Source organism: Raphanus sativus, chromosome 6 (assembly GCF_000801105.2).
Source record: "Raphanus sativus cultivar WK10039 chromosome 6, ASM80110v3, whole genome shotgun sequence".
NCBI lineage: Eukaryota > Viridiplantae > Streptophyta > Magnoliopsida > Brassicales > Brassicaceae > Raphanus > Raphanus sativus.
In genome coordinates, this window is record NC_079516.1 from 1,284,113 (window position 1) to 1,311,288 (window position 27,176).

A 27,176-nucleotide genomic window follows, 5' to 3' on the forward strand; every position below is an offset into this window, starting at 1 on the left:
CTATATCCAATTATGCGCTAATAGTTTAGTGCGGAAAAAAAAAGAAGAAGATAGCAACTGGTTAACGTCAATGACAATTAAATATTAAGATTTGGTCGAAAACATGATCCCGGTTGATGAATTAGCTAATAGAAAAATGATCCACGAGGCTTGGTGGTAGTTGGCATAGTAAACAAAACAAAGTAAAATTAGAGATCAATCAGTGAACGAAAATCGCTATATAAAGGACTAGGCTGTGTAGTTAACGCCATACCAAAACATATTCTTGAAGAAAACGAAACAAACTAAAAAAGCAAAAATGGCTTTGCATAAGTTTCCTCTCATGGGGCTGCTTTTGCTCCTAACCGTCGTAGTCTCTCGGCAATAGCCGATGGACCTGTTTGCCCGACGACGACCAAACTAAGCCGGGCAAGTTTCCCTGAAGGTTTTTTATTTGGCACGGCTACGGCAGCATATCAGGTACATAAGTTTTTTGTGAAACATTTTTTTTTGAAATATATCCATAAACTATTTTACACAAAACAATCGTGTAGACGGAACTGCTGAATCCATATTATCATTTTTCAAAATCGTGATTAGTTGAATACTAGTATAGAACAGAAAACGGTCAAACACATGTAATAGAAAACTAAAGAATAAACATAAATTTGTCACTATGGTCTTTTTTTTTTTGTCACTATGGTCTTTTTATCTTTCTTCGCTACTTATCTAGTAAAAAAATAAATAAATAAATAAATAAATAAATGTTCATAATAAACGCTACTTTTTAACCATTTAAGTATGTTATATGTAGAGAATTCACTTATACTTTACTTTATATATCATTTTTGACACAAACTATTTTCGTTATATCATTAGGTTGAAGGTGCAGTGAATGAAACTTGTCGTGGACCGTCCTTATGGGATATCTACTGCAAGAGATTTCCATGTAAGTGCCTACTCATTTTTTAACTACTGTGCCTAGCCTTTTTTCGCTAACTAATATCAAAAATCATTTTTAATTACAGCCAGATGCAACAACGATAACGGCGATGTGGCCGTTGATTTCTTCCATCGTTATAAGGTATAAAAATAGTACTATTGATTGAAGAAATTAATTATCACTTATATCTAATAAACATTTCATACTGGCCCCTATTACGTGTTGATAATTTTTTGTCGTCCGAAATGATGTTTTATAGGAGGATATCCAACTAATGAAGAATCTGAACACAGATGCCTTCAGAATGTCTATCGCGTGGCCAAGAATATTTCCTCGTGAGTATATGTGCTTCCGATTACTAACTTAATATAGTGTTTAGACCAACAAAAAAAAGTGTTAAAAATGCTTGGTGTGCATATAAATATTACATATGATTGTTAGAAACATATTAAGAAAAAAATGTTTTATCAGATGGGAGAAAGGAGAAAGGAGTGAGTCAAGCTGGTGTGCAATTTTACCACGACCTCATCGACGAGCTCCTAAAAAATGGTATAATGGATATATAACATATAAACATACATAAAATAAGTTACAAAAAAAAACATACATAAATAAAATAACATACTGTTTTACCCTTTTAAGTGGCTAAAAATTTATTTTTGTGATCAGGTATAACTCCGTTCGTGACAGTTTTTCACTGGGACACTCCACAAGATTTAGAGGACGAATATGGCGGCTTTTTAAGTGAAAGAATTGTGTAAGTTTTTAATAAAACGAATTGCGTATTTGTATATTAGTAGCAACCAGTAAAGCCATAAACTAATTAACTCAAATATAAAAATGCAGGAAAGACTTCCGAGAATATGCAGATTTTGTTTTCCAAGAATATGGTGGAAAAGTGAAAAATTGGATCACTTTCAACGAACCATGGGTTTTCTCCCACGCTGGTTATGATGTAGGCAAGAAAGCACCAGGACGTTGCTCAAAGTATGTCAAAGAAGAATGCCAAGAAGGACGATCAGGATTCGAGGCTTACCTCGTCACTCACAATCTCCTTAACTCTCACGCAGAAGCCGTTGAAGCTTTCCGACAATGCGAAAAGGTAGCTAGCGAGATCATAATTTAAATCATACTTAATTATTGTCTTTCGGATCTGAAAAATAGTTTGTTTTGTGTTATTTTTATGGCCACAGTGTAAAGGTGGTAAGATCGGTATAGCACATAGTCCGGCTTGGTTTGAACCACATGACATTGCTGATTCACAGGACGGTGCGTCCATAGACCGTGCACTTGACTTTATTTTGGGATGGTAAGTAGTTAATATCGGCTGTGATATTAAATACTTAATTATACTGCTATTTTGTATATGATATATATTTTGACTAATTTTATAGGCATCTGGACACAACTATGTATGGAGATTATCCACAGGTCATGAAAGATATTGTTGGACACAGATTACCTAAATTTACCGATGCACAGAAAGCAAAACTGAAAAACTCAGCCGATTTCGTTGGGCTCAACTATTATACTTCAATGTTTTCAAACTATCTGGAGAAGCCAGATCCTTCTAAACCAAGATGGATGCAAGATTCTCTCATTAACTGGGAAAGTAAGCTTTTTTATTCTATTGCCTTACTTGAAACCAATGCCAGTTATCAAACGCAAAATCTTAATTTGTATTTGGTGCTAATTAAAATGTATTTTTATTATTTTCAGCTAAGAATGCGTACAATTACAGCATTGGTAGCAAGGTACACATTTGAATTTGATATTAGCAATCTGAGACATGAATTTGTTATTGGCAAATTGATAACACAAAATCACCTATGTCGCGTTTCAGCCTATCACCGGTGCACTTCCCGTTTTTGCGAGAGGCTTTAGAAGTCTTTTGAAGTACATCAAGGATAAGTATGGCAACCCCGAAATTATGATAATGGAAAACGGTAACTAACTAACTAACTAAAATTTCTGTAATTTATTTCTCGTAGTTTGTAATAATATAATTAATTAGAGTTATAAAAGAGAGAGTTATTATTTTTAGCTAGTTTTATTTATTTTAGAATGAATCTAAAACATATCCATCTTGATCTTCTTAGGATATGGAGAAGAACTTGGGGCTTCAGATTCAATTGCAGTTGGTACAGCTGATCACAACAGGAAATATTATCTTCAGAGGCATCTTTTGAGTATGAATGAAGCTATTTGGTAAGTCATATTTCTCTTTTATATGATATATACTAACAACTGTCTTGGAGAATCTAATAAAAAACTTTTGTACAATCAATCTATGCAGCATCGACAAGGTGAATGTTACTGGATACTTTGTGTGGTCCTTGTTGGATAACTTTGAGTGGCAAGATGGTTACAAGAACAGATTTGGACTCTACTACATTGATTTCAAGAATAACCTCACACGATATGAGAAAGAATCGGGCAAGTATTACAAAGACTTCCTAAGTCAAGGTGTTCGTCCATCCATGATCAAGAGGGATGAGCTTTGAGCTGTTTTGAGGATTTGTTTTCATGTTTTAATGTCTATCTCTCTTTGTATCCGTTTGTGATTGACCAAGATCGATGAGGTCTTGGTTATAACTTATAATAATAAAGAATTGTCTTTTTACTTCTTCAGTGTTCACGTGATTTGACAAGATTTAGGCGGCTTTGAACCTTGGTTAAAATAATTAACAAAGAATAGTTGGCCTATCTAATCTATTAATTTAGGGATTATCTACTATTTGAAGTTCTCATTTAAATTTAAATTTTGGACTCTGTTAGAATATATCATGCCTCCTATACAATGCAACCTACCAACTTAAATTAAACCAAATCTTAACCAACATAGATTAGTTAAACCTCACCAGTAACACTTTTATAATATTTTTGGTTAATCTCTTAATATAATTAGATCATATAAAACTGAACCACTCTTAAATCAACGAGTTCCATATCATTCTAAACATAAGAGAAAAAATATCCGACTCATTTACAACATAAGCATACAAAGACCGTGTATGCTTATGCTCATTGATCTTCCAAAAACCAAATATCTAATCTATTAATTTAGGGATTATCTACTATTTGAAGTTCTCATTTAAATTTTGGACTCTTTCATAGTTGTTGCTAGAATATATCATGCCTCCTATACAATGCAACCTACCAACTTAAATTAAACTAAATCTTAACCAACATAGATTAGTTAAACCTCTAACCAGTAACACTTTTATAATATTTTTGGTTAATCTCTTAATATAATTAGATCATATAAAACTGAACCACTTTTAAATCAATGAGTTTCATATCATTCCAGACATAAGAGAAAATATATCCGACTCATTTACAACGTAAACATACAAAGACCGTGTATGCTTATGCTCATTGATCTTCCAAAAACCAAATAATTGTGGCATAGACCAACATAGGCTCATGTTCGTATCACTAACTTTACTTCCATATATTTACTCTTCACCTACATCATATCACAACATACACAGTTATGTAAGAACATGATTTTGTTTTTATTCAAACAACCAAATAATGGTGGCATATGGTCAGTAGATTTTTTAAATATGTTTTTTATATATTACAATTTACGAGACTATGTGTATAAATTTTTTTTTTGAAAAAGAGCATAACTATGTGTATAAGTTAGAAGGTAAAATGTGTGACAAGGCAAATTATTATACTAAAAATGAAAGAAGATTAAATACAAACTAATAACAAGTACAACACAAATGATAACACTATTAAATTCTCTATATATTTAATAAAATATTATATATATATCTAATATGTATATATATAAATGTTACACAAAATATATATAATATTATATACACATATTATATAAACCATATATTATTAATTGAAATTTGACAAATCAATTTCCGCCCTTTAAGGCGGGTCCTAATCTAGTAATATATTAACAAAAACAATAAAAAGGAATTACTTATGAAAGACTAAAATATGATTAAGTAGTTGTCCAAGTAAACATTGACGGCTTTGAACCTTGATTAAAATAGTTAACAAAGAATAGTTTGCCTATACTAACAAAAACAATAAAAAAGAATTACATATGAAAGACTAAAATATGATTAAGTAGTTGTCCAAGTGAATCCGAAACGAACCGATCCAAATCCAGACCGAAAATTTTGAAATATCTATTGGATCCAAATATCTAAGACCCAAAAAATTAGGACCCGAACGCTCATACCTACTTATGATAACATGACTTTCTGCAACACTTCGGATACTGTAGGTGATTGGTTGTGTTGTATCTCTTTATTTTAGCCTTATTTATTTTTAAAGCATTAAATTTTACCAACCATATTGTAGCTGTATTTTTGAAAGTTAAAACCTACAACAAATTTCTATTAATTTTACCAACCATACTTTAGCTTTACTTTTAAAGATACAACAAAAAAACTAAAGCAATTTTTTCTTATGTATTTTAGATAAAAACCTTACATCTTTGTTTTATATGCTGTAAAAACTGTAAAATAAAAAAAAACTATCTATAATATCTAATAAATTAGATAATCATGGTAATAACATCTACAAATATTTTAATTTAATTCTGCGTGTTTTAAAAATTATTAAAATACTTTAAATAACAAAAATATTATTTACATATTACATTTAAATAATAGTAAACTTTGATAATTTATAAATCATTAATAAAAATTATTTTAATTGATAAAAACAATTATTTTATATAAACATCACCTATTTTATTTTGAAATATCTACAGTATCTTATTATAGTTACATCAAATTTAATTACAGCAAAAATCTCTCGAAAAAAATCTACAGTAATAACTCTATAACTACAACCAACTTACATACAACTAAATTTTTACAGTTAAATTTTTACAACCACAGTCAAACCAAAATCATCACCACTATAATTTGATATATGAAGTTATAATTAATTTGAGTCTAATGTCATTCTTCATAAACTAATATGTTCCTTATAATTTATATAGACAAGTTAGAGATTTAGAATGTTAGATTAAAAAAAAACTGTTGCGCCTACAAGAAAATAAACATCATCCCCTTAGTATTAAAATGGAAGCAAAAATAGAGAGTAACCTTTAAAGAGTACTATATTTTCAACTTTGCCATTTTGACGACGTGTCGGCACGAGGTTCTTTCTCAGACCCTTTATGAAAGAAGGCTTACTCACCTTAGGATATTACGGCTATTGCCATTGGACAGACATGCATATTCGTATGTTCCTTATACATAGTTTCATGTCTGTATATGTATAAAAGGAAAGAAGTCAATTTCGAGATTCGAGTGTATGGTCCACGTGATTATTTCATTCCTTTCCACTTTCTATATTTTGAAATGATATTTAAGAAGATTTTGTAAATTTGTTTTGCATATGGAAATCGTATTATGACTCATATTAAATAGAGAGTCAATTATGATCTTTTTATTTCGAAATCGAATTTTGATTATTCTCTTCCTTTCAACTTTCCATATATTGAAATGATATTTAAGAAGATTTTGTAAATTTGTTTTGCATATGGAAATCATATTATGACTCATATTAAATAGAGAGTCAATTATGATCTTTTTTATTTCGAAATCGAATTTTGATTATTCTCTTCCTTTCAACTTTCCATATATTAAAATGATATTTACGAAGATTTTCCAAATTTGTTTTGCATATGGAAATTGGATTTTGACAAATATTAAATAGTGTGTGAATTATGAACTAATTAAATTCGTTTTTCCATGATTTGTATACGAAATTAGTTGCATTATTTTCACTTTCTATATCTCGTTATTATTAAAAGTGAAATAAAATAAAAAAAATAACCTTCAAATGGTACTATATTTACATGATGCCATTAGCTAACGTGTCAAACAGCCAGGGTTCCTGAGACCCATTTTCGAAATACCCACGGCAATCTAAGTAATTCACAAATAATGTCATTGGACTGAGTTTAAATAGATAATAATTGCCGGAACTTTATAAATCGGTATATAACATAGTTATATGTTAAGTTGTTAACTATCGTGGGCTTGCACACATAAGATTCCAAACCTGTTTAACATGATCTCATTCGCTGGTCATGAACATGAGACTGCACATGGCCTCTCCTATTGGTTTGGAACCTGCAAACATAAAAACATACAGTATAATACAAAGTTGCTATTGTTTGTATAAAATAGTCATTTGCTATTGTTTGTATAAAATAGTCATTCGTTCATGCAAATATATATAGTGTCACATATACATTGTAAATTCCTAAACCTGCAAATATATTCGTCTATTGTTAATGAAGTGAAATTATTTTTATAGAATTACAGTATTTGCAACATGTTCTGACATCATTTTAGTCCTATATTTGTTTTGGTACGCATTTTATAAAATCACTTGGTACATACATATTACAAAATTGTTTAATTCCATTTTATTCCAACCAATCGGTTTGTTAGTTTAACATCAGGAAATTTTTAAAATAAATTTATGGTCAAGATTACTATACAAAGTTGAAATGCAATTAAAATCCCAATGAAATAAGGAAAATGAGATAAATTAGGGAAAGTTTAATGTCATCATCTTCTCCACGCAAATTTGGTTTTCAAATTACTGCTTTTCCATACAATAAGGCAAGCAAAAATATGCTATTATAGCTTTCGTTGATTGCCTTTATTGACGCTAGCCTGGATATGAGATTATCATTATTTGACGTAATTAATATAACTTTTGAATACAATACTCAAAACGAAATCCTTGATTGCATATCAAAAATTGTCCAAAATAGTCTTTTTGGCAAGATATTAACTTCCAAAATTTCCGTCTAAATTTCAATTTATTCAATTGTGGATTACCAATTAATTTGTTTAGTCATATATTTTCATATATTACATATACATATTGCATTTATGACACTAAATTTATGAACTTATATAAATACATAGACGGGACTGCTTTTAACATATCATCTTTCTAATTTTTACTTCACTCTTGAGTTATTTTTCCATTCATAACGATTGAAATGGCTTAGATTTTTGATATGCATTTGAAGCCATAAAAGTCCATGTAAAATATTATAGCTAATGTAATTCGTATGTGGAAGCAGTACTCTGGTGTTGTGGTAGAGACCATTGAAATTGTCTTAGTTGATTCTAAAAGTAGGTCAGTTGTTCACTGTCTATGCATTCCTTTGATAAACTTATGAATACCATTTTGTGGTCATATTATAATTTTTCTTGTGTTTTTACTTTATATTTTAGGGAGATATGATCCATGTACCGTGAAGAAAGAATTCGTTAGCCAATTCGATCTTTTAATAAGTCAAAGTGTTTCCATAATTGATAGTGAATTTCACTGGAATGCACTTTGGTGGTCCTTTCATATGAGCTAAAATATTTTTATTTTAATCTTACTGCCAGGTATGTACACGTTAAGTTGTGGCAAATGGAAAAGTTGCTCAAGTTTTACATAGTTGTCTGTGTTTTACATTTTTCGCAAATTGATTGGAGTGTTGGTAGGTTACAGTTCTAATTCTTAAAAACAGTATTAAGTGATTTTAACATTTGTTTATGGTGACATTATTTTTTGGATCATGATAAAGTGAATTCAAGCAAGTGACTGCCATTGATGGATTTTCGAAAAAAAAAACTGAGCCTGATGATATTTTAGAGATCAGTCTTTCAAAATGAGGTATTACAATTTTATTACTAAATAAAAAACTGACCTGACTTTAAATTTATGCTCAGTTATTTTCCATATGTTTTATAGGATTCCAAACTGTGATTAATGAAGAAAAGAATCAGGGATGAGCTGGTTCTAATATTTGTTTTTGCTTGCAACGTTTAGTTATATTTTTTTGCTTTCATATTTTATGTTTCTCCGTCTGTTTTTGTTTTATTTTAAACTTATTGTTTTACTATCTTTTTCTATGTTTTTTTTGTTAAAGAAAAAATCATTTGTTCATCTTCATCATGTTAAACTATGTTTCTATGTTTAATTTTATTAACCACTAATACTATCTAAACCAATATTTTATTAAAAATTAACACAGTTGTAGCAATCTCTCAATACTAACCTTATTTAACTGCAAGAATATTGATTTCCAATTTCTTGATTGTTAGCAACTGGTTGGACCGAAAATAAGGTTGACTGCATTTGAAAATATATCAATAACTGTTAAAATTAGATGTCATTAACCTTTTTTACTTCAGAGAGAAAAGCAAAAGTAGTAAGTATTTAGTGTTTTTTTTCTATTATCAAATCTCGAACCTGAATACATTTGTGAGGTTTTGATTGCCATCTTCGATCTATTCGGTTACATGGTCAGAATATTTTGAAAGTGTTGATACGTTACGTTCTCAAAGCCTTATTACAATCTATTTCAGATGCGTTTGATCAATAAGAAGAAAAAGACAATCGGTGAGAAAACGTTGGCTAAACTTTTATCAAAAAAAAAGAACCTTAGCTAAACGAACATCACAAATCATTCATAATCGAATATATTTTGATAAGATTGAAATAAGATTTTCTTAATTACCGTTCTTTACGGGAAATCCACCTCATCGATTTTGGTTTTGGAACCACCCTGTTCGATCTGGATTCCCTTCTTTCTTTTTGTGTGCAACAGATTCCTCTTTTTTCCCTTCCATCGATATATGTTATTTTCTTTTCATTTTGGGATTTTATCGTCAATTGTCAACATTCCTTATAATATACACACTAACATACTTTCTTTTTTAAAAATGGGAAAGCCATGGGCCTTTAGATAGAACCAGTCCAACACAAAATAACAAAAACCACAATATGTTTAGTTATTCTTTATATAGTAGACATATTCTAATAATTTGTGATACTATAATATTTGTTTATGTGACAATCGAGACAATGCTTTTATACAATATCTAAATACCTACAAACATATTTAACTATTAAACCAATATAATTTCGTACTTTGGAATTCATTTTTAGTAATGTCGTTTTCATTATTCTCATATTGTTACCCACTACCACACTATATGTATATATAGAAATCTTACTTATTTACATTGAATTTTTTTCACCCCGCGCATGCGCGCGGGTCTCACTCTAGTACAGATTACAAAGACAACAACATCAAACGTCAGAACTTATGCGTCTTCTTGTTTCCCTCTAATGCTTTGGTCTCAATCACCCAACCGCAAAGATAAAAAAACAGAACAGCCCTTCATCTCATTTCAGCAACCCCCAATCTATATCCCACGGCCATTTCTCTGGTTCTTAGGATCAAATATCAACAGGAGAAGCATGGTGAATGCATATAAACCATTCCCCATCGATCTTTTCAAACACATTAGACACAAACTGAGCTCCCCAGCTACTACTCCCTTTCGTCTTCACAAACTCCATACACGTTACATACCCTACTTCCCCACGGACATGAACCTCAACATCTTTCAGCTCGATCAGTAACGGAAACTCGTAGTTCATCCACACAACTTCCCAGCTTTCCACCACGTCGTCGTACCCAGTTATCCCTTTAGCTCCTGGATGGACACAGCAGGGCTTTCCTGATTTGGACCATAAAGATTGCATCGCAGCCAAATCCCCGTTTCTGAAAGCTTGGTAGAACCGAGTGTTGGCAGACAGAACAGAAGCTCTGCTGTCTTCTTGAAGCTCTTTTAATCTGTCCCGGATCCTAGCTGCTTCCACGTAGTTCTCGTCCTGGATCGCACTCTCCAGATCTTGCTTCAACGTGTTCTCATCCAATGATATGCTTTTAACATCAGCGGTTTGGTTGTTCTCTTCCCGTTTGACTCGACATGGCCTTAGACGAAAGCCTGCTTCAAAAAAGCAAGACTAAGAAACGTGTCTTACCTAACCTAGATTAAGATGCTCGAACTAAAAATCAAGTGGACCACACGAACCTCTGTTGTGCAGCTTGAGAGGACCTAACCCGAATGTACTGCTCGGTGAAAAAGCCACGTTGCAGTGAATGGGATAAGACTTGGGCAAGTGAAGCAGCCTCGTCGAACCACCAAGCAGAGAAGTGCTCGCTACTGTGTTTGAAACCTATCATCAGGGAGCAAAAAAAAAGGATTTTAAAATCAAGATTAGCACAGCAAGAGAGAAACAATCAAACGAATACATTCGGCAAAGACGCTCATGTGGGAGTAACGATAAAGTTCGGAACTTTAAGACGACCGAGTTGAAAATTTTAACACTTTCTGATCGGAAACAAGATTATAACTATGCCCATCAACTTAAATGATTCAATTGCAACAACGGGCATCACAGGACTACATACATAGAGATATAAGCACAGATTGGAGTCTCAGAACGGATGAAGATAAAATCAGACGAAATGTATTTCAACGAGATAGATTCTAGCTTACTTTGCATAAGAATCCACACCCATGAAGCGCCATGGAAAGAAAGGAATTGAAATCAATCCCGAAGATGAGAATCAGTTTTCGAATCGATGAATCAATCAATCAATCAATGAGGATTCTAAAGCTCAAGAGTCTTTAGAATTCAGGATAAAACTAATGGGCTTTTCAACGTAGCCCATATTTAAATTTATACTTTATTAACCTTAGGCCCAACCTAGCGATCTTGAGAGCTAAACCCATTAAGAGGAAGACACCTTTATATATGGTTGAGGCTAGATTGTGAATCACTATTGTTTGATTAAATCTATTTTCTCCATTTTTTTTGTTTGATTATTAGCTTAGATATGATCAGATTCAGAGTTTGTGTTTCGTGTGTAAGCATTAGTGTGGTGCATGTAATCATGTATGAGTTTTTGATCATCTATATATGTCCGTGGCTACTAAGTATATACGTGCATGCATTGGTCGTTGTATAAATAATAGGATAGTTAGACTTATTATATGTCGATATTGTGGGGGAGGAAGTTCTTAAAGGAGTATTTTACCCTAACCAAAATTATTGTCTACAACTTTACATCCTCTTTGGAATATAAGAACGAATGGTTTCTTTATTTATAAGAATTTCATGTTTGTACTATTGGATATATAGTATTTGTATGAAGTATACAAAAATAAACTGTCTTATGTAATTTCATGTTTGTAAGTCAGCTCATAGAGTTTGTGGACTAGTCCATGTACTTTTGTTTTAATATGTGCGTATGATTTTCTATGTATGTAGGAGTATTAATTTATCTATAGGTCACCAGAACGAGCGTCCCATTATATATACTAGAGTTTCTAGAGAGTCTTTGGCCAGCAATGAGCAAAATATATAAAATTATTTGATAATGATATGTTTATGTCACTGTATGGAGGATGACATATGACTTTATGAGTTAAGATTAGTAGGATGGGTACGGTATTACACTCCAATCTTAATAGAAAAATTATCATGAAAACAGTTTCAAGCTAAAACTAAATGTATTGTATCTAAAATGATCCATTGAAAATTGACTCTAATTTTAGGCTAAGTTGAAGACAGAAACTCAACAAATATATCATGTTTGTTTCTGAAATAAAAACATGTAAGGTTCCATGCTCAAATGAAGAAACCAAATGTAACAAGCAAACTAAATTCATTATAAAATATCAACATCCTCTTGACATTTTACGTATTTAAATAATATAAATCCACGTTGATTGTTTCAGAAGTATAATATATTGTTCATCAACTATTTAATTATGATATAAAATTCTTAAATATTCTCTATAAAAAAAAGGAAAAGATATATTGTTCTTTATTTTAAAAATATATAATTGTTCTCGGACGCGGGAGTTCCATCAAGCACTTCAAAGTTTTAGTCAACCAGAAAAAAAAACAGAACTAATCTCGTTGCCGGCGATGGGATGCATTTGCTTCAAGCCTTTTCGCCGCTCGCCATCTCCGTCGATTAAATCCTCCATCATCAAACAAATAAGTAAAAATCCGAGCCAGTTCGTTATACTCCTCTTTATGCGTTTTAAGAAGACGATGATCGAGAAACTAAACCTCCTCCTTGTCGTTTTTTTTTCTTCTACAGATAACAACGAAGACGAGGACGGATGTCCGAGTTTCCGAGAGTTCAGTTTGGAACAGCTGAAGGTCGCTACTAATGGATTCTCCGCCAACAATATCGTGTCGGAACACAACGAGAAGGTTCCTAACATCGTCTACAAAGGGAGCCTCAACGACGGCAGAATGATCGCTGTTAAGCGGTTTCAGAGGCTTTCTTGGCCTGATCCTTCAGAATTTATTGTTCGTCCTTACCCTCTCAATACTTACTTTTAAAAAAAAAAAAGATAAAAACGAACAACTTATCATCCAAATATTATATGTAAATATTATTTATAAAAATGAACAACATTTGAATGCAACATCATGTATTTCCGATGCTGAATGTAAATATAAAAACAATCATGGCTAAAGCCTCTGTTTCTTCTCTGTTTTTGAATTATTCTTGAGATAAATCTTCCTGGTGTTCATTGTCTTTGACTTGTTGATTGGTTGAGATTTTCTCTGAAACTTTCTCTTGAATGTGGTGACGTTCAAGATTCTGATCTTTTGAACAGGAATTTTTTATTTTTTTTCTTTTTGACTTGAGCAAAAGATGCAATTACGTGCTAGCATGATCTCTTGCACATTGAAACTGTTCTTTTGTTTTTGTTTCCAGGAGGAAGCACAAGCAGTGGGGAGGTGTAGGAGTGAGGATATGGCTAATATGATCGGTTGTTGCTCAGAGGGCCACGAGAGGCTTCTTGTTGCTGAGTACATGCCTAATGGAACACTTGCAAAGCACCTCTTCCACTGTGAGAGAGAGTCAACCTTGATCTCTTGTGTCTTTTATTTGTTTCTAATAAATTTTGTTTGATTGTAAAATGAATTTTCCCAGGGGAGAAACGACCAATGAAATGGGAAATGAGGTTGCGTGTTGCGTTACATACTGCGACAGCCTTGGAGTACTGTAATGATAGGGGCATAGATTTGTACCATGATCTTAACACCTACAGAATATTGTTTGATAAGGTTACAAAATTTTTCATTACTCTTGTTTGATAACTGTAGCCATTAATTATCAAACTTTAACAACTATTTTAAGTGTTCAAACAGGTTGGGAATCCAAGGCTGTCTTGCTTCGGTCTCATGAAGTGTAGCAGAGAAGGGAAGAGTTACAGCACCAATTTGGCATTTGCTCCTCCTGAATATTTGCGTCTAGGTATGTACTTTTCTCTCAAGAGAAAACTTCCAAACTTCTTCAGAATATTCTTTTAACTTTATAATGTAACTTTGCTAGGTACTGTGGTACCAGAGAGTGTCATATTCAGCTTTGGTACCTTGTTACTGGATCTTATGAGTGGCAGACATATTCCACCAAACCATGTAACTTTCTTTCTTCTCACTGAGTAAAATGATTAGTGCATCATTTAATCACTAAACATAATGTATCTTGGCTTATCTGTCATCCCAGGCGCTTGATCTGTTCCGTGGCAAAAACTATCTGGTGCTAATGGATTCAGCTCTGGATGGTCAGTTCTCTGATGAGGATAGGACAGAACTAATCCACCTAGCTTCACGCTGTCTGCGCCCTGAACCAGACAAGAGGCCAAGCATTAAATTTCTTATGTCAGCTCTTTCGAGACTTGAGAAAAGAGCTGTGTTGTGGCCCAATGTCAAAGGAGAAAACATCCCTGTAAGTCATAACCTAACCACATTGATTCTTCCAAGGTTTTTCAGTTATTTCATATGTATTCGTTGGACTTGACAATGACAGGCTCCATTGTACACTAAACCTGCAACAAAGAAGTCATCGCGCTTGAGCCCTCTTGCAGAAGCATGCTGGAGAGTGGATCTAAGTAGCATACATGAACTGCTAGAGAAACTCGGATATGGAGAGGATGATGCAAGTGTCACAAATGAGGTATTGTATTATATGTTTGTGAGAAACATAATCTTTTGCAATGTTCAAGAAATCGCTAGACGGAAACTAATTAAGCGTTTATATGAGATTATTAAACGAATTATACCAAATTTTATAACACTGATCTCTTACATTGCAGTTCTCATTCCAAATGTGGACGGGTAGAATGCAAGAGAATACTGATTACAAGAAGCATGGAGATGCTGCATTTCGCGCGAAGGATTTTGAAACTGCAATAGAATTCTACACAGAGGTATCATTACAAATCATCAAGAAACCCTAACTTTCCTCCCACAAGAAGTATTACATTATTTTATAAAGATAAGCTATTCTTTTATGAACAGTTCATGAGTGGAGCACCAGTGGTATCACCAACAGTGTTAACCAGACGGTGTCTGTGTTACCTAATGAACGATATGTTCAGCGAGGCTCTAAGCGATGCGATGCAAGCTCAGGTTGCATCTCCAGAGTGTTCAACCGCTCTCTACTTGCAAGCGGCTTGTCTCTTAAAGCTTGAGATGGAAGCCGAAGCTAAAGAAGCACTTAGACATGGCTCTTCTCTTGAAGCATTTTAGAGTTCCAACAACAACAACAAACAAAACCAAGATTTGTACAGCTTTTTTCTCTCCATGCGTATATGTATACGTATTTAGAAATGTCAATACACACATAGCATATATACTTTGTTTGATTGTTTGGCTTTTGTTTTGCTAAAACCAGATTTTTCTTGCTGTTTTGCCTTGATGATATTAACTGGATTGTGTTTCTCCTTTACTTACATGTTAAAACTAATTAGTACTAGTGTCTTGATATTAAATATCATTATAGGTTTATTGTAAAGTCATGTTACAAAGTGAAACAGTAAACGCAGACTCTATAATACAAGTCACATGGAAGTTGAAAGACTCAATTTCATAGCTATAGAAACTATTTCTACTAAATTACATCACAACTTCGATTACAAGTAAAAACTTAATCTCTCTGAGATCAAGAGATGAAAACACAAAGACAAAAAAAAAGATGAATGTGAAAAATATCTATTCAGCCATTTCTTTTTATGTCGACAAGGCATTGGTTCTGCTCTTTCCTTGTTCAGATACAAGACAATGATCACGATGTCCTCTTGTGCCCTGAGGCCTTAACCGACCAGCTGCTTCCTCCATAGCCCTCACGCTGCTGCTCTCCAAACCGCTTCTCAACCAAGCGAGGCTGCTTATATCAGTCGCTATAGCAGCCAGCTCATAACTAGGGAACGTTGGTGGGTCTAAGTAGTCCACAAACTCTGGACCCAACAATGAGTTTTTCTGAGGAGTGCTGCTGCAACACGCACTTCCGCATTTCTGAGGCACGAACCGTTCGCTGTAAGCTCCTTCAAGCAATCTCAGCATCGCTGTGTCTTGTTTACATGACTGGAACTTGTTTTGGTTTAGTGCATGCGGAGAGGAAGACCCTCCTCCCATGTGATTGTAAGGGTTAAAAGAACTGAGTTTGGCTACGGGGCGGAAAAGCGTTGGAGGATCATCATTATTATTACATTCTTGCCTAGAGATGTCTTCCTCGTTTGCTTTGTCTCCGCATTGCTCTTCGGATATTTCCATGGATGTGGCTTCTTTGCCGTCTGAGGACACAAGTGGAGTGGTTACATGACCAAAACCACCACCACCACCGCCTGAAGATAAAGTTTCTTCAGATGATGCGATGGTTGTGGTGGTGTTCATCGTTCTGTCGAATCTAGAATCTTGCGGGACTAAGTTTCCAGTCGGTGTGTTTGTTGTTCTCAGGGTTTCAAAGTCCGTCGTGCATCGGCGTCTCAGAGTGGCGTTCCAGTGGTTCTTGATAGCGTTATCTGTTCTTCCTGGGAGGAGCTTAGCGATGACAGACCATTTGTTTCCGTGGATGGCATGTGCTGTGATGATAGCTTCATCCTCTACCTCTTTATAAACCCAAAAATAGAAAAAGACAAAGAAGTGTCTGATTTAGTGATACTGATGAAACAAATCAAAACTTGAGAATACACACCATTGGAAGCCAGAGCCCACGCAACACCAGACACAAACAGCAACAACTAAAGCCACCCAAAGTTACTATCCTCAAATAAAAACCTAACTTTTTTTCTTCTTCTGGGATTTAAGGAGAATTTCACAAAATCACAATCCATAACAATCTAAAATCTCAATCTCAGAAACACAGATCCAAAGGTTACTCTTTTCCAGGTTTCATTCCACACTGAAACAGACTATTGATTCACAATTCAGTTGCATTTCACAAGCATACAAGCAAGCAACCACAAGAGTCAAAAGTTTACTATTTTCAAACTCAGAAAAACAGATCCAAAGGTTACTCCTTTCCAGGTTATATCTCAGTCCACACTGAAAAGGACTAGTGATTCATCAGCTAAGATCACAATTCAATTGCATTTCACAAGCATACAAGCAAACCACAAGAATCAAAAAGATCAACACAGACCGACCCCCAAAAGGTTAATCCTTTTTCAATCTTCTTTCACTTTACACTGAAACCCACGAGTGATTTTGCAGATATGAACCCAGGGAAGGCTTCAATTCAATTTCACAGGCAATCATGATCGAAAAACAAAAACAAAAAACCCTAGATTCACCAATTCACCAAGGATGATGATTCAAATCTCAAAAAGGGCATATATGATCACATGAACAATCAGATCAAATTGAAAAAAAAATCAGAATTAAGGAGGAATAGTCTATACCAGTGAAAGGGTTGCGTTTAAGAGACGGATCGAGCTGATTACACCACCGAAGACGACAAGACTTCCCCGACCGACCAGGAATACTCCGAGCCATCGAACTCCAGTTCCTCGGTCCGAACTTCTCAACCAGCTCACTCAGCATCACGTCTTCCTCCCGAGACCACGTCCCTTTGATTCTCTTTTTTCTTGTCCTCCTCCCTACGCTCGTCCCTTCTCCAACGAACCTCTCCGCCGCCGCACCACCACAATCATCATATCTTCTTCCACCCGCCGCCACCGCCTCTTCCGTCATCTCCGATCGTCTCCAAATCTCTCCCTCCATACGTTTCCCCCCTCTCTCTCTGTCTCACCTACCGGACTTAACTGCAAAAGCGTTGGTGTCTCGTTGGTGTCGCGTGAAGACACGCTCGTAGGGTAAAGTGTTTCGGCGTGTCTTGCTTATCTTTTATTATCTACCCTCTAAATGTACATTTACCTTATTACCCTTACCGTTAATTCATTATTTTTTATTCCGTGAGGATGTTTAAGTAAATTCATTAAAACGGACGAGATCCGGAAGTTGATCGCTTTCCCCTATGGCGGGAAGTTACGTCGTCTTATTGGGCCTATTTAGGCCTTTTTACTAATTAAAACCCGTCGTAATTTTACTCCGGTTTAGTTTTCTACCGGTTCGTTACAAAAACATTATCCGATAAGTGAGGATTTTATTATCTAACTGTGTTCTGTCGGAAAAGAGAGACGATGATGAAGCTGCAAGGAGGACTTCTCCAATGGAGTCCAAGCAGCTTAATTCCGTCGGCAATCAGAACAACACCGCGTCTCTCTATCTCCGCCTGCGTCGTGGAGCGGAACAACCAGCTGACGGCGAGGGAGAGGCGGCAGCTCCGGAACGAGCGGAGGGAGAGCAGATCGGGGTACAGCTGGAAGGAAGAAGTGGAGGAGCGTCTGATCAAGAAACCGAAGAAACGTTACGCATCGTGGACGGAGGAGCTGAATCTCGACACTTTGTCTGAGTCGGGTCAGCAGTGGTGGGTGGTCAGAGTCTCGAGAGTAAGGGGTCACGAGACTGCTCAAGTACTTGCTCGAGCTCTCGCTCGTCAGTTCCCTGAGATGGAATTCACGGTAAAACTTCGTTTTTTTACTGAGATCTTGGAGAAAATTACTGAGCAAAACGAATGGGCTTTTTCAGGTGTATGCTCCGGCTGTTCAGGTGAAGAGGAAGCTGAAGAACGGTTCAATATCCGTTAAACCGAGACCCGTGTTCCCGGGTTGTATTTTCATTAGATGTATATTGAACAAAGAGATTCATGACGCTATAAGAGAAGTTGAGGGAGTTGGAGGTTTCATAGGTTCAAAAGTTGGAAACACGTGAGTGTGTTCTTCTTAACTCTCACTCTATTCGTGTGTTATGGTCTGTGAATTGATTTGTATTTGCGTTTCTTTTTGCAGCAAGAGGCAGATTAATAAGCCGAGACCTGTGGACGACAGTGACTTGGAAGCCATTTTCAAACAAGCAAAAGAAGAGCAAGAGAAAGCAGACAGCGAGTTTGATGAGGGAGAACGAGCCGAGGAAGAAGCGAGTTTAGCATTGCAGAAAGCTCTTGCATCTAGTTCAGATGGTACTGAGACTGTAGAATCTCTCGCAGAAGCTAAACCGAAAAGAGCTCCGAGGAAAGCTGCTCTTGCCACTGAAACAAAGGGGAAGAAGAAGAAACTTGCTGCTGGTTCTACAGTTCGAGTTCTATCAGGGACGTTTGCTGAATTCGTTGGCAACCTAAAGAAACTGAACCGCAAAACCGCAAAGGTACCAAGTAGTATTAGAGCAATACAAATAAAAAGCCTTACAAATGTGTGTTGCTTAGATGCTTTGTCTATTGTGTTGTTTTGCTAGGCAACGGTGGGCTTTACTTTGTTTGGGAAGGAGACTCTAGTGGAGATTGACATCAATGAACTTGTTCCTGAGATTCAGTCTTAACGTTGTTAACAACATTGTGATTTTTTTTTGGTTAGTAAAGAAAATTCATTGTTGCTCCACATGTTTGTATGTCCGTCTGTCTGTGTGTTCCTTTAGCTTTGCCATGCGGACACAACGATATCGTTTTATCTTCCTTTTAGAAGAAAAGCTAAGAGAGACCATAGAGACTAAACATCTTGCTGTTTTAACTCTGATTAATCAACTCCAGAACAGTGTGCCATTCTGATATTGCTAAAATTCTAATCTCATCAAATTAAATAGGTAGCCTTGTGAAAAGGTGACCGCTTCTCCGCGATGTAAACGGCGACAGTACGGACCGAGTGTACGGCTCCTCCGTGCCGGCTCTTTGCTGCCTGAAAACAACAGATCTGGATAGCCCCTGCTTCACTGATTCTCTCCCATCATCTCTCGCTCTTAGTAGTTGACGAGTTTGGCAGAGATCTGTGAAGTTTGGTCACATAAATCTTCGCCTTTTTTCTCTATAACCGGTGGCCATATCTCTGCAAACCTTTCCAGAGAAAACCTCTGCCCCCATCTGCGTTCTCTCCACTGTTCCAATACAGATCCGGCGAGCTTTTTCAAGATTTAAGAAACGGCGGCAAGTGCTCTACAACTTCACGTTCATCGGACCTCCGTAGCAAAGAGACCCTAGTTCTTCCACCACTGTGATATGTGCTATCTCTTCTGACTCTGGAAGCTCTTGCAAGATGAATAGGGTTTGATCCTCTCCCACTGGCGTTTCCCCTCCGGCTCTACTCAATAAACACTGCTCGTTGGCATTAGCATCATCTCCCCGTTGATTGGTGTTAGAGTGGTGCTCTGTTTGTTCATAAAAGTGATTACTGCCCTTAGCCAAACAGCATAAGAGGAAAAAATACTTCAAAGTCAACACCTCAAGACCACGGTTCTTTTTTTGAAGACTACGGCTTCCTCCGAAGACGTCCAACCAGTGAACGACCACATATTCAGACTTGTGGTTTGGCTCATTACATAGGTTTTTGACTTGTGTTAATGTGTCCAATATACCTTCTCTAGAAATTAATAAATTTTGTAAAATGAATACGATCGCATGGAATTGTCAAGGTGCGGGTGCCGACCTAACGAAAGAGCATCTTCATGAATTATATCATTGTTTTGTGCCTAAGTTCCTATTTTTATCGGAAACCAAGAACAATCGTTCCTTCTTACAAGATGTGCAAGTTTCTTTTGGATATGACCGTGTTTATACTGTTGATCCAGTTGGTCGAAGCGGAGGGCTAGCACTTTTCTATATGGATGATCCGGCAGTTACTATCTTGTACTCCGACAAACATATGATTGATATTGAAACTAGACTTGAAGGACATGAGATTTTTATGACCTTTGTGTATGGTGACCCTGTGGTTAGACATCGTGACTTAGTTTGGGAACGATTATCACGCATGAGTACCAATCGAAATGGGGCGTGGTTTATGATTGGAGATTTTAATGAGATCACGGGTAATCATGAAAAGAGGGGAGGAAGACGTCGTTTAGAGAGCTCTTTCCTCCCTTTCCGTATCATGTTAGAGAATTGTGGAATGCTCGACTTTCCATATAAAGGTAATTCTTTCTCATGGGTGGGAAGAAGAAGTACCGGAAAAGTTAAATGTAAACTGGATCGAGCAGTGGCAAATGAAGAATGGCATGCCTTATTTGCTCATTCAGTTGTAGAATTCCTACGACTATGGGGCTCCGACCACCGGCCGGTCTTGGCACGCATCCAATCTAGCTCCCGAAGAACAAGGAAAAATTTCAGTTTTGACAAGAGATGGATTGGGAAACCAGGGTTTAAAGAAGCAGTGATCTCGGGGTGGGGCCAGTTTGATGAGATTCCAATCCGGAATTTTCATCAAAAGGTTACCTCATGCCGTAATAAAATCAGTTCTTGGAAAAAGAATAATCCGACAAACTCCGCAATTTTGATTGAAGAATTAAAAATAAAGATAGATCTTGCTCAAGATGATGAAAACTCCACAACTGATGAGCTGGAGGAGTTAAGAAGACAATTAATCTTGGCTTTTAAAGAAGAAAACTCTTACTGGGAACAGAAGAGCAGGAACCAGTGGCACAAATATGGGGACAGAAACACAAAATTCCACCATGGCATTACAAAACAAAGGAGAGCTCAGAATCGGATCATCAGCATAAAAGACAAGCATGGCAAGTTAGTCGAGAAGGAAACCGAGGTGGAGAACGTGGCTGTTCAATACTTTCGGGATCTTTTCTCTACTTCTTCCCCAACAGAGCTAGATAATTCCCTACGCTTTGTTTCCGAGAAGGTATCCCTGGCCGACAATAGGCTTCTCTTAGAGAATCCGTCGGAACAAGAGATTAAGAAAGCTCTTTTCGATATTAACCCAGATAAAGCACCGGGACCGGACGGCATGACTAGTAAATTGTTCCAGAGATTCTGGCGAGAGATGCGCCAGGATATTATCAAACTTGTACAAGATTTCTTTGCGACAGGCAGCTTCGACCCTGCCTTGAACCAAACGAATATCTGTCTCATTCCGAAAAAGAAGAAACCTCGAGATATGACTGAGTTTCGACCCATTAGTCTTTGCAACGTCAGCTATAAGATTATATCTAAGCTACTATGCAAGAGATTGAAGAGAGTGATTCCACGCTTGATCTCAGAGACACAATCGGCCTTTGTAGCCAAACGATTGATTACTGACAACATCCTGATAGCACAAGAAAGCTTTCATGCCTTGAGGACAAACCAGAGATGCCGAGAAGATTTCATGGCTATTAAAACAGACATGAGCAAAGCATATGATAGAGTGGAATGGAGCTTCATAGCTGCTCTATTGCTGAAGATGGGCTTTGATGAAAGACTAGTTGACCTCATTATGTGTTGTGTCACGTCGGTCTCGTATCAAGTCTTAGTCAACGGGCAACCGAGAGGGCGAATCTTCCCAAGGAGGGGCTTGAGACAAGGAGACCCTCTTTCCCCCTTCCTGTTTATACTATGTACGGAGTCGCTGATTTCGCTCCTTAACGGAGCAGAGATGGAGAAGAAGATTGTGGGACTCCGAGTCGCTAGGGCAAGCCCAAGGATCTCTCATCTTCTTTTTGCCGACGATAGCCTTTTCTTTTGCAAGGCAGAGTTAAGCCAATGCAAAGAGATTATGGACATATTAGACATATATGGTAAAGCCTCAGGACAAAGACTTAATGCATCAAAATCCTCGATGTTTTTTGGAAACAAAGTGGAATCTTCCCGGAAGAAAGATATAAAAGAAGTACTAGGATTCTCTTCGGAAGGAGGCATGGGGATGTACCTTGGATTACCGGAACAAATATGTGGTTCGAAGATGAAAGTGTTCTCCTTCGTACAAGACCGTTTCAATGGTCGAGTCAACAATTGGTCATCGAGACTCCTTTCCAAAGGAGGAAAAGAAGTTCAGATTAAATCGGTGGCTCAAGCAGTTCCGACTTATGTTATGTCAAGCTTTTTGCTCCCACAAGGCATTATTGATAAACTAAGGAGTACGACTTCAAATTTCTGGTGGAGCTCATCGCAAAACAGCAGAGGTTTGCATTGGATTTCATGGGACGAGATCTGTACCCCCAAAGATTTAGGGGGACTAGGTTTTCGAGATCTCCATGACTTCAACATAGCGCTTCTTGCAAAACAATTATGGAGATTAATTCATTACCCGGATTCTTTATTAGCGCGTGTCTTAAAAGGAAGGTATTATAACAATACCTCCCCCTTAGAAGACCGGAAAATATATTCACCATCTTATGGGTGGCGTAGTATCATGGCAGCTAGACCGCTACTTCTCTCGGGTCTACGGAAAACTATTGGCTCGGGTAGAGAGACGAGAGTTTGGACTGAGCATTGGATTCCAGATTCATTGGCACGACCACCTCGACCAGCCGACCATATTGTTTACCGGCTTCCCCAACTTCTTGTTCAGTCTTTTATTAAGGATGATACCAAGGAGTGGGATATACAACTTTTACGAGATTTCTTTCATCCAGATGATATCCCCTTGATACTTGGGCTCAAACCTTCTAGGTCATTGGCTCCGGATGGATATGTTTGGAACCACACAAAATCAGGAGTATATTCAGTCAAAACCGGTTATGATCTACTACGATCGACCAAACGGAGCCTCACACATACAGGAGTTGAGGAACCGAGCTTCACATGCCTACAACGACAGGCATGGAAGATTAAGGCTCCGACCAAGATGAAGCATTTTCTATGGCAGGCTATCTCGGGTTGCGTGGCAACGGCGGAGAGACTTACTTATAGACACCTGGGTACCGATAGGAGTTGTCCTAGATGTGCTGCCCCAGTGGAGTCGATTAATCATCTTCTTTTTGAATGCCCTCCGGCCCTTCAGGTTTGGGCTTTATCGGACTATCCGTCCCTTCCGGGTTACTTCCCGAGTACATCTATCTACCAAAACATGAACTTTCTGTTTTGGAGGAGAAAAGAAGTGGCTCCCATGAGTCCACAATTCGATACCTTCCCATGGATCTGTTGGTACATTTGGAAGGCGAGGAACGACAAGCTCTTTAATGGGAAAGTCGTATCCCCGATGGATACTCTTCAACACGCCTCACTGGAGGCTGAGTGTTGGAGGAAAGCTAACGAAAAGGAGGAAGTAGAGGAGGAACTCGATGACTCCCTCACTATGGAGATGGAAACAGCGCCCCCTTGGACACCCCGAATCCCGACATGCCAAATCGATGCTTCATGGATCGCTAATGGCAGCGTCAGTGGCTTAGGGTGGAGTTTTAAGGATCACATGGGCTCTGAATTCTTTGGATTGCGAGCATGTAGTAGGACCCTCTCAGCTTTGCATGCTGAGATGGAAGGTCTACTATGAGCAGCTTCATGTATTAGGCACATGAGGATAACCACGATGAGGTTCGAGACAGATTGTACGAACCTAGTAGATATGGTCACAAACCCGGAGGATTGGCCGGCTTTTGTGAGAGAGACCGACTTGTTTCGGAGTCTCCAGGAGGGTTTTGAGGATGTGAGAGTTTCTCATATTCCACGGGATCGGAATGAACGTGCAGACGCTTTAGCTAAGGAAGCAAGAAATAGAGGCTATACCTTTACCCACATAGATCAGACTCGGTCAGACGAAGGGGATCCTCGGAGAACCGGCTCGTCTAACCACCACTTGATCTAATAAAGATGGGCAGCCGACAAAAAAAAAAAAAAAAAATTAAACAAGAACCGTTAGATCGCAACTGAGAGAAAAGTAACTACTAACCGTTAGATTAATATCACTAAGAAGAAAACCCTAGATTTATTTATAAGTCCATTGAAATGAAAACCCTAGCTGTTACTGTTATCTCCGTCACTCTCTTCTGAGAACAGAGGAACTCGAGTCTTTCTTTACTCTTTACCCCGCGAGCAAGCAACAACAATGGTGAAGGCAACGAAGGCGGAGAAGAAGATAGCTTACGACGCAAAGCTATGCCAGCTCATCGACGAGTTCACACAGATCTTGGTCGTCGCCGCGGACAACGTGGGATCGACTCAGCTACAGAACATCAGGAAGGGACTTCGCGGAGACTCAGTGGTGCTCATGGGGAAGAACACTATGATGAAACGTTCGGTTAAGATCCACGCCGAGAACACCGGGAACACTGGGATCCTCAATCTCATGCCCCTCCTTCAGGTCAAATCTCCATTTCTCGAAAATGTTTGAGCTCTTGTGGAAATTTTTTATTTTTTTATTTTATTGAAACGGTTTTGTGTTTAGGGAAATGTTGGTTTGATCTTCACCAAGGGTGACCTCAAGGAAGTGAGCGAGGAAGTTGCCAAGTACAAGGTTTGTGATATAGCTTTTTTTGAATCGTGTAGACATGAATGGTTTCTTACTTGCGTTTCTGTTTAATAATCAGTTTAGTTCCACATGTTAGCTGTCGGATCATGACGAATGCATAACTCTGTTCTTAATAGTTAATAGCAAGTGTAGCTTAGATGATTACTGTCTTCTACATCAACTTGTTTAGTGAATTGTGTTAGTTTAGCGGTTTCTTTTTGTTTATATCTGTTTAGTTTCTCATGTTAGCTGTCCGATCATGATTTATGACCAATGCATAACTCTGTTCTTAAAATCACGTGTAGCTAAGAATGATTACTGTCTTTCTACTTCATCTTGTTTATGACAACCGTAACTCTGTTCTTAATGTCTGCCTTGTAATCTTGTTAGCAAGTGTTGTTGTATACAGCTTTGAATCATGTAGATGTGAATAATTTCTTACATAACTATAGGTGATGATTTTTTTTTCCAATCAAGATTTTTAATAGATTCCCTAAAATGTAGTGAAACTAGTTTTTCAAAGTTTTAATCAATTTTTGAAGAGAAACCAAAACCCAAATTTGTGAGATTTTAATAAAGACAACTTTTGTTTTATTTTAGAAAGTATTACATATTAGTTAACTAATAATTAAATATTTGTTGTGGATGACTAATCCCTAGCTCATGTGTAGTGGAGCAATAAACTATTACTGTCATCTACATTTGTTGTGGATTTCGTTAATATTCCATGCTGTCACAACGTGGTTATATTGAGATTCAACCCTCTAATATACTTCCTGTAATATGAACAGGTTGGTGCTCCTGCTCGTGTGGGTTTGGTTGCCCCAATTGATGTGGTTGTCCAGCCTGGTAACACCGGTCTCGATCCATCCCAGACATCTTTCTTCCAGGTTTGTGTACTTCATTCTTTGTAACACTCTTTACTTGTCGTAGTTATTACTAACTAATTTGTTTTTGTGATTTTGTAGGTTCTTAACATTCCAACTAAGATTAACAAGGGAACAGTCGAAATCATCACCCCTGTTGAGCTCATCAAGCAAGGTGACAAAGTCGGTTCTTCTGAGGCCGCCCTTCTAGCCAAGCTCGGCATCAGGCCGTTCTCATACGGTCTTGTTGTCCAGTCGGTTTACGACAATGGCTCAGTCTTCAGCCCAGAGGTTCTTGATCTCACGGAAGATGACCTTGTCCAGAAGTTTGCCGCTGGTATCTGCATGGTCACTTCCTTGGCTCTAGCTATCTCTTACCCTACCCTTGCTGCTGCCCCGCATATGTTCATCAATGCATACAAGAATGCCTTGGCTATCTCTGTTGCCACTGAGTACACTTTCCCTCAAGCAGAGAAGGTTAAAGAGTTCTTGAAGGTTAGTCATCAGATTGTGTAGATTTTGAAGCGTGGTTTATTGTATTGTTTGTGTGTTGATGTTATATAATGTGGAATGCAGGATCCTAGCAAGTTTGCTGTTGCTGTAGCGGCTGTGTCTGCTGATACGGGTGGTGGTGCTTCAGCTGGCGCTGCCAAGGTAGAGGAGAAGAAGGAAGTGGTTGAGGAATCAGATGAAGAAGACTATGGTGGTTTTGACATGTTCGGTGATGAGTAGATTAATATATGATTTTTTTACACAAAGACACATTATGACTTACATCAAGAGACACATTGCACCTGAGACACTTTTTAGTGTTGATTTGTCCATTTTATCCTTTTCACCATCTGATCCAATTATTTTTGTTTTGAAGGCCTTTGTCTTTCTTTGAATCTACTTGATGCAGTCTTTAACTAATATAGTGGAACTCTACGAATTCACCCTTGTAACCTCCTATCGTGAATATTGGTCCTCTGTTTTGCCTCATATCTTCTGATTATCACTAAAAGGCCTCTTGTG

General features: G+C 37.0%; 6 protein-coding genes and 1 pseudogene across 7 annotated transcripts in view; 4 read left to right on the top strand and 3 right to left on the bottom strand.

Moving 5' to 3' along the window:
* Positions 1–27,176, bottom strand: part of LOC108811819 (uncharacterized) — a 67,659-nt gene that overhangs the window by 4,591 nt on the left and 35,892 nt on the right. The window lies entirely within an intron of this gene.
* Positions 299–3,548, top strand: LOC130496861 (beta-glucosidase 23-like; annotated as a pseudogene). Its single transcript, XR_008935989.1, has 13 exons — positions 299–459; positions 859–928; positions 1,008–1,063; positions 1,182–1,257; positions 1,394–1,471; positions 1,592–1,679; positions 1,769–2,024; positions 2,116–2,231; positions 2,317–2,534; positions 2,642–2,676; positions 2,766–2,868; positions 3,022–3,130; positions 3,219–3,548. The product of XR_008935989.1 is annotated as a beta-glucosidase 23-like (transcript).
* LOC130496864 (uncharacterized) lies at positions 9,931–11,417 on the bottom strand. Its single transcript, XM_056989453.1, has 3 exons — positions 11,284–11,417; positions 10,816–10,960; positions 9,931–10,728 (listed from the first exon to the last, which is right to left on the bottom strand). Exons 1-3 carry the CDS (start codon positions 11,314–11,316, stop codon positions 10,175–10,177), a joined length of 732 nt encoding a protein of 243 aa, XP_056845433.1. The 5' UTR covers positions 11,317–11,417; the 3' UTR covers positions 9,931–10,174.
* On the top strand, positions 12,680–15,545 carry LOC130496862 (serine/threonine-protein kinase BSK6-like). The gene is made up of 10 exons (XM_056989447.1): positions 12,680–12,797; positions 12,900–13,114; positions 13,530–13,665; positions 13,749–13,882; positions 13,967–14,072; positions 14,151–14,236; positions 14,325–14,546; positions 14,628–14,774; positions 14,914–15,027; positions 15,119–15,545. Exons 1-10 carry the CDS (start codon positions 12,722–12,724, stop codon positions 15,347–15,349), a joined length of 1,467 nt encoding a protein of 488 aa, XP_056845427.1. The 5' UTR covers positions 12,680–12,721; the 3' UTR covers positions 15,350–15,545.
* On the bottom strand, positions 15,636–17,900 carry LOC108811745 (transcription factor MYB1). The gene is made up of 2 exons (XM_018583832.2): positions 17,500–17,900; positions 15,636–16,707 (listed from the first exon to the last, which is right to left on the bottom strand). Exons 1-2 carry the CDS (start codon positions 17,819–17,821, stop codon positions 15,830–15,832), a joined length of 1,200 nt encoding a protein of 399 aa, XP_018439334.2. The 5' UTR covers positions 17,822–17,900; the 3' UTR covers positions 15,636–15,829.
* On the top strand, positions 18,190–19,535 carry LOC130494475 (uncharacterized). The gene is made up of 4 exons (XM_056989451.1): positions 18,190–18,621; positions 18,689–18,867; positions 18,949–19,303; positions 19,391–19,535. The coding sequence occupies exons 1-4, from the start codon at positions 18,241–18,243 to the stop codon at positions 19,472–19,474; spliced, it is 999 nt and encodes a 332-aa protein (XP_056845431.1). The 5' UTR covers positions 18,190–18,240; the 3' UTR covers positions 19,475–19,535.
* On the top strand, positions 24,781–27,003 carry LOC108837694 (60S acidic ribosomal protein P0-2). The gene is made up of 5 exons (XM_018610718.2): positions 24,781–25,149; positions 25,234–25,302; positions 26,088–26,186; positions 26,265–26,657; positions 26,739–27,003. The coding sequence occupies exons 1-5, from the start codon at positions 24,895–24,897 to the stop codon at positions 26,892–26,894; spliced, it is 972 nt and encodes a 323-aa protein (XP_018466220.1). The 5' UTR covers positions 24,781–24,894; the 3' UTR covers positions 26,895–27,003.